Source organism: Erpetoichthys calabaricus, chromosome 4, assembly GCF_900747795.2.
Source record: "Erpetoichthys calabaricus chromosome 4, fErpCal1.3, whole genome shotgun sequence".
Classification (NCBI taxonomy): Eukaryota; Metazoa; Chordata; class Cladistia; order Polypteriformes; family Polypteridae; genus Erpetoichthys; species Erpetoichthys calabaricus.
In genome coordinates this window covers 178,045,639-178,056,017 of record NC_041397.2, presented here as the reverse complement: position 1 = coordinate 178,056,017, position 10,379 = coordinate 178,045,639, and the positions used below count along the sequence as shown (strand labels likewise).

The 10,379-nt window shown below is 37.2% G+C and overlaps 1 protein-coding gene across 2 annotated transcripts in view; it reads right to left on the bottom strand.

Moving 5' to 3' along the window:
- Positions 1 to 3,303: 3,303 nt before the first annotated feature.
- Positions 3,304 to 10,379, bottom strand: part of LOC114650389 (P2Y purinoceptor 8) — a 48,457-nt gene continuing 41,381 nt past the window's right edge. For both annotated transcript variants that reach the window (XM_028799982.2, XM_028799981.2), the window contains exon 2: positions 3,304 to 4,929. In XM_028799982.2, the coding sequence (XP_028655815.1) occupies positions 3,850 to 4,911 (1,062 nt within the window). In that variant the 5' untranslated portion in view covers positions 4,912 to 4,929 and the 3' untranslated portion in view covers positions 3,304 to 3,849. The remainder of the gene's footprint in view (positions 4,930 to 10,379) is intronic.

The window sequence follows — 10,379 nt, the reverse complement described above, 5'->3', positions numbered from 1 at the left end:
AAGAAATGACTTGGTTTGTGCTTGTTATTACAGGATATTTGTAATAAACACCTTTTATTTGAACCCGGGACTGGAACCCCCTAGCCATCACAATAGAAAGAATACATATATGCTGTAAGATATTAGACAGACTACAATAAAGATGGGGCACCCAGTGACCCTGTATAATGAAAAAGCCAGAAAATAAGCAATAATTGCTAGGAATGTCTTTTCAGAAGGGCGTTAGATATCAAGACATTACTGAGCTTGTATTGGGCTATAAATTGGTGTTTTAAAGGACAGGAGATTTCCGTGAGTTGCTTTTAGGAAAAACACATGTAAATAATAAATGTACAGTAAAAGCCAAGAGTTGAATGGCCAAAAGGCACCCTTTGTTTGAGACTGGAATGATAAGTGGACAGGCACATTTCCTGAATAATTCTGTTACAGGTTATTGTTGATGGCTATCTACAAGACATAAATATTTGCCTGTCCTGCAAATGAGTCATTTATTTTGAAGATCAGACCGCTTTTATTGGTATCTCATCAATATACAATATTGTGATACAGAACGGCCTGCTTCCTTTCTGGGAACATTGGTTTCGAATCAGCATACAGTTGTATATGTACTTCTTGATAGCTGACAACAATGCTATTGTTTAATCAAAGAAAATGTGTTTCACTATTTTTCAGCATAGGAAATTGGTATGTACAATTGTTTAACTGATTGTTGTGTTGCTCTAGGCAGAGACTGAAGCAGTTACTGTATATACTGTACCTCTAGGTAAATCAGAATAAAGTGAAGTATGGTCAGAGATTCCTAGCTGGTGCCTGCTTCTTTTATGCTTTTGGCACCATATCACTGTGGCTACTTCCTATAGCTATATTGGCTTGCATGTAGCCCAGGTTCCCCTAGGCCTGAGGCCAGTAACAAGTTCAGTATGAAGAGGAAATAATGATAGAAGACTTGTGGTTAATAGTATTAACTGCCTTCCACATTCGGACAATTCTGGATGGACCACCCTTCCATCATGGGAACGCTCACACTTTACTCATTCACACTTATGACAATTTAAAAATGCATGAATATGGGTTATTCACAGGAACAGATTATTCTCCTTACACCAACGTCTTAAAATGAAATCCTTTTAGGTTATTTTAAAAGGGCAGAATGATGTGGCCGGAATTTACATGGTTACCTCATGGTACTAAGGACCCATTTTATAATCATCTTCTGGTCACCTTCTCCATGTTCTCTTTCTGTATGCATTGTTGTCCTTAGGAGGCCTCTTACGTCACTCTGTCACAAAATGGGAAACCACCTTAAATAGAGCATCAGTTCATCTTATGGCACAAATGGGCATGCATACACATTTAACCTAAGAAATAAATCTATGGGACGTGGAGAAAAATGGGAGTACCCAAAGGAAAAGATCTATGTACAGAGAGGGAGCATGGGAAAAAAAACACTTGCGGTATAACCATGCTGCCTCCTGACAGCCTAGAGGAATCACCAATATTCTAAAGCTTCTCTTTTTCATTGCTTCCTACTGGCAAATTGAACCAGGACATGTTGCCCTATACCTCCCTATGCCTTACCACAATGGCATACTGAGGTGCACTGATTACCAGTTTCTCAATCACTGTGTGACATTGAATTAATTACTTAACCAGTCTCTGCTCCAAGTGAACCACAGTTGTGCACTTGTAAACCACCTTGAGATGATGTTTACTATAGAAAGGAGCAATACAAAATTGTAGTTGTTTATATCTAATTTACAATGGTGCAGTGTGATAGTGCTGCTACCTCACAGTCACAGAGTCCTGGTTTCAAATCAGTGGTTGGACTCTCTTATCTTAAAGACATGTATGTTATGTTGATCAATAACTCTAAAATGGTTCAATCTGGATTTGTCCATCAGTGTGCCTTTTAATAGCCTGTTACCCCAGCTAGTCTTGTAATCAATGCTTCCAGGATGGGCAACTCAACTGGATCTAGAAAGAGGCAGGTCTGGGTAATGCCCATCCAAATTTATGCTCTGCCACCCAATGGGTTCAAAATATTCTGCAGCATTTGAAAATGCCAAACACATTTATTTATGTTCTTGTCACAGTTTCCTAATTTCTGATTGTCTGAATGAACAGAATAAATAACGGTGCTGCCTTGACCCTCCAACGTCATTTTGTGGAGCATTTGTTGGGGCCTGCTATTTGGAGGAGAATATTTGTGCATTCTTAATAAAGCTTTTTTTTCTTAAAATGTCTGTTAATGTTGCTGTAATTCGTTTTTGTGTTCGGCTGAATATTTACTTCAAGTTTTAATGTTATTGTAGCTCACTAGGCCACTATTTAAAATTACACATTTACAAAAGTTATTAGTGCTCAGTTTAAACAAAATTACCTGATTTGAGTCCATGCTGGGCATCCCTTAAAGAAGCCATAAACACCATGCACTGATTTTTGGTTCCCAAATCAAAGCTTGTTACCAGCAATTCAGGAACTGCTGCTGTTAGCTCTAACATCCAGGCTTCAGGACCAATGCCTTCATGTCAAGCGGACAGTTCAAGCAGTAATGTTACACCTTCCCTGCCCATTTTGCACCAACACAGTGCAGGCAATGGTGTACCTCTTGTAACTGGAAATTATGTAAGTGATCTGAATAATAGCGAACCATCCCAACCAATACTATCAGTCACTCTCTGGTCACAAGCTGTTACTGTGCTGTTGTATAGTCAATTGTATGCAAAGGTGCCCACTCAAAATCTCTTATTGCCCCCAACCCCTTCCCATCTCCCATCGTGAGCAGTCTAGATCCAGGCTTGATGGGCGACAGTTTCCTTTGACACTGAAGTAAGCAGGTTAAAAGATTGTCAAGGCATGTGTGGAGGTTGCCTATTCTTCTTATGTATACATAAGGTTTTTCTGGTTTACTTTCCACAAGCATTTGGTTGACAACTCTAAACTTCTCTGACATTAAGAGCACGGGGACACAGTTGGAAACTTGTTATGGGCAAATTTTGAAAAAACATTAAAGTTTTTTCTTCACACAGAGAACCACAGACACCTGGCATAAGCTAACAAGTAGTGTGGTAGACAGTAGGACTTGATGTTAAGCCGAATTAAATGTTCCTATCTCGATTGTTCTAGTCTTCTAATTTGTTTTGTTAAAAGCTCCACCAAATTAGTTAAGGTGGACAGGCTGGTAGGAGGCTTAATCCTAATGCCAATTTGGTTAAGAATATGTATTATTAAATTATAGAATTTGTTTTCCTGCACAGTCGACTAATACAAAAAGACCCAAATATTAATATACAAGACACAATGTCAAAAGAGCTGCTTTATTCAAAAATTGTAACTTTAACTATAATACAAATTTTGTTGCATTATTTACAAGACAAAAAAATAGTTTTCTATTTTGTATGAGCTTAAAGCGACATTTGATGTTTAACTTTTGAAGCAGATATTCGTTGTTACACAAATGCTTTTAAACAGTTGTGTAACTTTCACAATTTCTGTTTCACACTCCACTTAGTACATTCAGCCATGGCGACAACATACATGCTAATATATTGTTCTGCTTATTAGGACAGCTTGCCAACAGGAACTTTTTCTTCCTTCTAAAACAGATCAAATGAAGTGCCACTTAGTTCCTGTTTTTAACAAAGTAACTGAAGTCAGAATGATAAAAGCAAAAGAGTACTTGAAGTAATGCAAAAACAAGAATTTTCATTTTGCACATATGGGTACACAAAGTCTCACATTGTTCTCCACAAATGCTCCATCCAACTAGATGGCACTTTCCAGTCCTTTCACATTTTTTTAAAAGTACAGTTCGCACTGCTCTGCTCCCCAACTGAAGACGTCGAGCTCCTAAATGGTGGATTCTTTTTTTTTTAATGTTGGAGATAATCCATTCTGTTCCTCATCTGCTTCTGCTTGGGAAAGAGATCTCGCTGAGAACAGGCTTTCTCGAAAGTGTTGTGTTGTGATGAGGTCACTATTTGAAACTGGAAGTCCAAATAATTTTCTGAACTTCCTTCTGAAATCCTTTGATGCAAAATAGTAAATAAAGGGATCGAGGCAACTGTTCACACAGCTGAACGAGAGTGATAATTTGTAAGCTGCATAGTAGGACTTCTCATAGTAAATTTTGTTAATAATATGAAGAAAAAAAATGATATTATTAGGAGCAAAACAGGTAACAAAAACTAAAACCACCAATATTGCTAGCGAAATGGCTCTTCTTTTATGTATAGAGCGTGTGTCCCTTTCTTTAAGCAGACAGACTATAATTGCTATGTAGCAGGATACTGTTATAATGAAAGGAATCAGAAAGAGGATAAAAACTAACACAAACAGGAAAGCTGCCCAGTGTTGCATTGTTGGTAACATATCTTTTTTGAGTACATCAAAGCAGGTGGTAATATTAAGTTCTTTAACCCTGTATGTCAAATCAGTGCTTTCCATAGGATACAGAACTCCCAAGACTAAGGCCCACATCGCAAGGCATGCCCCTATTGCATAGTGCTTTCTTCTGCAGTCATATTTCATCGGATGTACAATGCCAAAATAGCGCTCAGCACTGATAGCCATCATGGTCAAAATGGAGCAGTACATATTGGAGTAAAACATTACTGATACTACACTGCACAGTGTCTCCCCATAATTCCAGTCATAGCCTTTTATATGATAGATAACTTGGAATGGTAGGAATGAGCCAAGTGCCAAATCAGTGATGCTCAGGTTGATCATAAAGATGATGGTTGGAGTTTTGGGTTTGGTATAAAACACCAGTAAAACCATTGACAGGATATTGCCAGGAAAGCTTATCAGTATAACCAGAATATAGATGACAGAAAGAGTGTTGCTGAGAGTTCTGTTGGTGAACATTTCCAAAGTTGCGTTATCCAGTTGTGTGACATTGGAAATCATGGTGGAATGGTGAGGCAACTGAAAATACAGAAAAGGGCATGATGTTAGTAATCTTGACAGATTTTGGTTTATTTTAAAAGGTCTGCTATGAATAAGACATACAAGCTGAACTAAGTGAAAATACAGTTCCAAGTTCACAGTTTTATGAAGAGAAAAGAAAAATAAACATTTGATGTTAGTGCCTTGCAACCAAAATCCTAAAATTCTAAAATCTAATCTAATTTTTTTTTTTTTACTAGTTATTTAAATATAACAAAACACAACCCGATAAAGTGAAAATAAGATAGCAAGGAAAAGGAGTTGTTTACAAATCACTCAACACTGAACAGACTGAGATAATCAGTCCTCTTAAAACTGCATTCACTGCTTTCCCATAGAAATCTCTGGGGAAGAATTTGAATCTAAGAATGTATCAATTTATGTGTAAATTAATTTATAAAGTTTAAACCAGCTAGCATTAATGGATTAAGTGGCCAATTGTAAGTTGCTTTTATTTAGAAAATGACAACGTAAAAAAATGTAAGATAATAACGAGCAATAAAACTCAAAAAAGTTTGCCAATCCTATCCACCTAATTTCCCCCAAAATAATATAATGTTGATTTCTGAAGTATTATGGATAGTGTTACTGTCTGACAGCACCAGGAAGCATCACACTGACTGATGGCATGTTCTCTCCGCATTCCAGAATTATTGAAATTGTTGCCTTAAAATTGGCCTAGGATTGGTAAGTGTCCATGTCTATACACTCCATAATGGACTGGCATTTGGTGCTTTCACATTAATGTTGAAAAAAAACGGATTGAGGAAACAACTGGAATGATTATGGCTATCTTACAGTGTTAATATATTGGCACTTGTTTTACTGGTATCAGTCAGAAATAGACAGGTTTTGCCAGCAAATAAGACGTTCAGGAAGTATACAAGCAAGAGAAGGTCATTCACTCCATTTGGCTTCTGGCTGGCCCCAGAGTTTCATTCATGTAATTATTGAAAAGTTGCATGAACAGCATAGCAAGGTGTTTGTAAAGCATGTATTTTATGTTTTACTAACATGCAACTCTACACATTTTCTATCTTAAGTGCAAATGTAAGCAATGGGTACCACATTAGAAGATTTCCAGTCGGAGGAATATCAGACTTGACAAATGCAGATCTAGCTGCCCGAGTTTGCCAGATTACACAACTGGAAAGAGCAGAGAATAACAAACTAGGTGACTCCATGACATTCCCAAAGTATCACAAGCTCATCCCTTTTTCTGACAGCCAGTAAGATGCTGCTCGACAGAACTGGTAGTGTACAAATGCTTTCCAGATACTGTGAGTTCAACGACAAATTTTGCTATTTTTTCATCTTTTCCATTCTGTCGTGGTATTTAAGACTTGACACATTAAACAGATAAGCAACTCTTCTATTTGTGAGATCCAAAATACCTGCATTCCCTTATATGATTTGTGGTTCCTGCTGAGTGCCCATTGATTCTTAACTCTCACCATACACACAGCATGCCCCAGAATTTGGGGAGAATCTCAGACTTGTTGGATTGAGTAATGGATGTCAGACTACATGACTGTTACTAACAGGAGTGGGCCGCAACTGCCCTTGACTCTCATGATTTATGTCTGCGACTAAAAATTGCTGGAAAAATCATAAAATGTAAGAATTAAGAATTTCGGTACGGTACTGTACTTTGAACATGTGACAATGAAGAACCTATAAACTAGGTTGGTTATTACTGGTATTCTCCAGTATAGTCACTAAATGAGCTTAAAACATAGATGCCATAGAACAATCTGTACAGTTTGCTTAAAGTGACTTTGCGCTTTATTTTTTAACCTTAAAGAGCACCCTAAAGAGACACAGTAAATGATAGAAAAGCACTTGGTATGATTTGCATGGTAGGGTCCCTTTAACAAACAAGTCAGTTTTAGAAATCTTTTAATTTGCTGGTCAGCCACATTATGTGTCAGCAATGGTTGGTATGAGATGACTGTTAGAGGAAACAAGGCCAACGGCAGGTCAGAACAGTCAAATCTAGAAACTAGAAACTGCACCATGGTACATGCACTTAGTTGGGTGCATGTGGGTACATTTTTGGCATTGAGAACTGACACAGTAATCATTAAAGCATAAAACAGCACTGAATGAGACATTTGCTGGTTTAGAAGGGATGGGCTGCAAATTGCAAATGGTTGCACACAAAACACCACAAGAATTTTTCCCTGAACAAATCATAGCTTTTACACTAATAAGAGACATGGCATGGTGGTACAGTGGCTAGCAAGGCTGGCTCATAGCTCCATTATGGTTTAAGCTTTTTGACATGGGGTTTCTCCTGATATGTGTCAGTTTCCTTCAACATTCCAAAGGCAAGCTGGGTGGCATCTGTAAGCAGGCCTGAATGAGTGAAATGTCAGAGTGTTCTGCCATGAGTGTCTAATTATGATTAACTCGATTCAGATGAACTGTCTGAATAGGAGTAACTGTCTTCTGAAAATTACTTCATGTAGAGAATTAATTTAACAAAACACTTTCAATAATAATGTAAATGAAAACAATGGGTGAACACAGGCTGGTCTTAAATGTAAAATTCAACAAAATGTCTGATTTGATTATTTGGAAAAATAGAGGTTGGGAACATGCACTGATACAGTGCGTTGCCATACCCACCACACGATGAACCACCTCAGGATCTCAAATTAAGACAACTGTGTAATGGGTGACACCTCAGCACCACACTAGTTTGGATGAAATGGAACTGCAGTGTGAGGTTTTTTACAGTGGCTGGAGTGCCTATCCCGCCACCAACCCCCCCAAATTTTCCCTGCAAGTTGGAGGACCTGCTTGTGGGGCTGGATGTGGGTTAATGTCATACTGAGGGCTGAGCAATTGCAGTTTAAGGGCCCTTTTGAAGGGCCCAACAGAGTGGAATCACTTCTGGCATTTACGGGATTCAAACCTGCAACCTTTCCGATTGCCAGGGCAGAATCCTAGCCTCAGAGCCACCATTCTGCTAAGTGGAAAGATAACAGAGGTGTTATTTTTTTTTATATGTATTGTTCTCAATTTTAAACTTTTTTTGCAATCTAAACAAGAATATATTACAGAAGTACAGAGCAAACCATGTGTGAAGGAAAATATTGCATAACTGTGCCCAAAAGTGTGACTGTGAAACTGTTCCCTGTTGTCAGGTACAGTTCAAATAAAATCACTGGGTTAAATGCCAAGCATGCGTAGCTTGAATCTCTTAATACAGGGAGGTAGCATGACCTTTCTCTTTAATATCCTAGATACCCTATGTGAAAATGATTTGCCTTTGACAAATAAAGGTGACCACGCAATAACACAGTGTGTATTTACAGTTAGATCAGGCTGCATGGCAAGCATTTATTGGCAATGTTTTGGCATCTCTAATCATTAAACAGCCTTCTTGTAAAATGTAATGAAATAGAGATACTTCCCCAGAGGTGGTAGTAGGTAGAAAGTATATGATGGGCTGAGAGGCTTGGGAAGTCTTTGTGAACAGTAAAAATATACCATAAAAGGCTTGTAGTTATCAGTTTTCTGATATACAGGATCTAGCAGTGGCCATCCTAGATAAGACACTAGAGTGTTAAAAAAGTTCCAATAGTGATACTGTCAATAAACATACTTATAGATAGATAGATAGATAGATAGATAGATAGATAGATAGATAGATAGATAGATAGATAGATAGATAGATAGATAGATAGATAGATAGATAGATAGATAGATAGATAGATAGATAGATAGATAGATAGATAGATAGATACTTTTATGGTGCCGAAGGAGAAAAACTAACTCTTAATTAAATATTATCTATCTTACCCTCATTATAAGTTTAGGAAACAGATAGCTGTAAGTGAGAGATTTTGAGGCACCATTATTGGTCAGGTAAAGCTGGGTTAATTCACAGAAATTACTGATCATGCAACACATACTGAGTCAAAGATGCCTAAAGCTGTACCCTTACAACATCTGTTGGAGCTCATTCAAATAAAATATCATTATGAGAATGCAACAGAACATCAAAAACCATCATTTGTCAGTACTATCCAAAGACCCATCCCAGTAAAAACACATGTTCAATTACCAGATATCCCTTTGAAATTATTTAGCAAATAACAATGCTGAAAAACTACAATATGTCCAATGACTAAATAAATCAAAACAAGGACTAAAAGACAGTGTAGGGTATGGACACCATATTAATGCATCTAACTACATCTGTTAGTTCTGATCCATACAAAAAGAAAGTGAACAAAACATGGGCAGCATGTGATGACAGACATAAGGCATTTAGGGCTTTGTGCTTTCTTTGGACAGTGGCAGCCCATGATTTTCATACGAGTGCACATCACTTACTAGAGTTTGTTCTTGGCATGGGCAGAGATATTTATTTAATAATCACAAAGCAGAAACTTCAATAACTCAAATACTGATCATATCCATGAATGCATGACTGGATTAAGCAATTTTGGAATTGCCTAGAAATGAAGCACACAAAGTGGCACAAAGGTTAGCACCTGTTGTCTTATAGCCCTTGGAAATGAAGTCACATGCCAGACTTCTTCTTATTTGTGTGAAGTTAACTTATTCTTTGTGTGGATTATTTTCAGGGTACTTGGTTGTCCTGCAATACATCTCAAAGATGTTAATGTAAATAGTATCTCTAAATTGTTCCATTGCATTTTAGTATGGTGTGCTTTCTGTGATGGACTAGCATCCAGTCCAGGGTTTGTTCCTCTCTTGTGCCTCTATACTGCTGGACAAGATACAGTGCCCCCTCACCATGTGACCCTGAATTTAAATAAATAGTTTTGAAAACTGATGAATTATTGGATACAGAGGGTGTAATTACAATGGCAAGGTGAATCAGTACTCCATAATACAGAGTATCGCTAAATAAACATGCCATTTATTGTGTTAATTTACATCAATGTTGTCATATAAGTATTATCAATGATCTCAGTCTTGATCTGTTCATAGCCCTTTAGCCTGTCAGATTATACCACATCATAAGGAGACAGAACAAGTGAATCAGTAAGTATTTTTTAATGTCAGGTTGTATTTATTCACATACTTACCTTTATTTTGTCCTACTGCTTTTTGCAGGCAGCACTTAAAATTGCTGTTATTATGGCATTTCTGTTTATAATTGCTTTCTATTATAAGCATTCATAAGTGCATAAAATACATTGTTCTTAAGGCAGAAGAAAGTAAAGTAAAAAATAAAATAAATTTTAATGCTGTGTCCTCTCATATTCCAATGACCACTCTGCTATTGTCCCTTATTAAGTTACTATGGTTCAGGGACAATCTTTCCATCAAATAGTATTATTTTTTCTTCAAACACATACTTTAGCTGTTAGCTATAGTACAACTATTTAGTATAATAAATATGTGAATAATAAAAGCTTGCATTCTGCAAGCCATTTTGTTTTCCT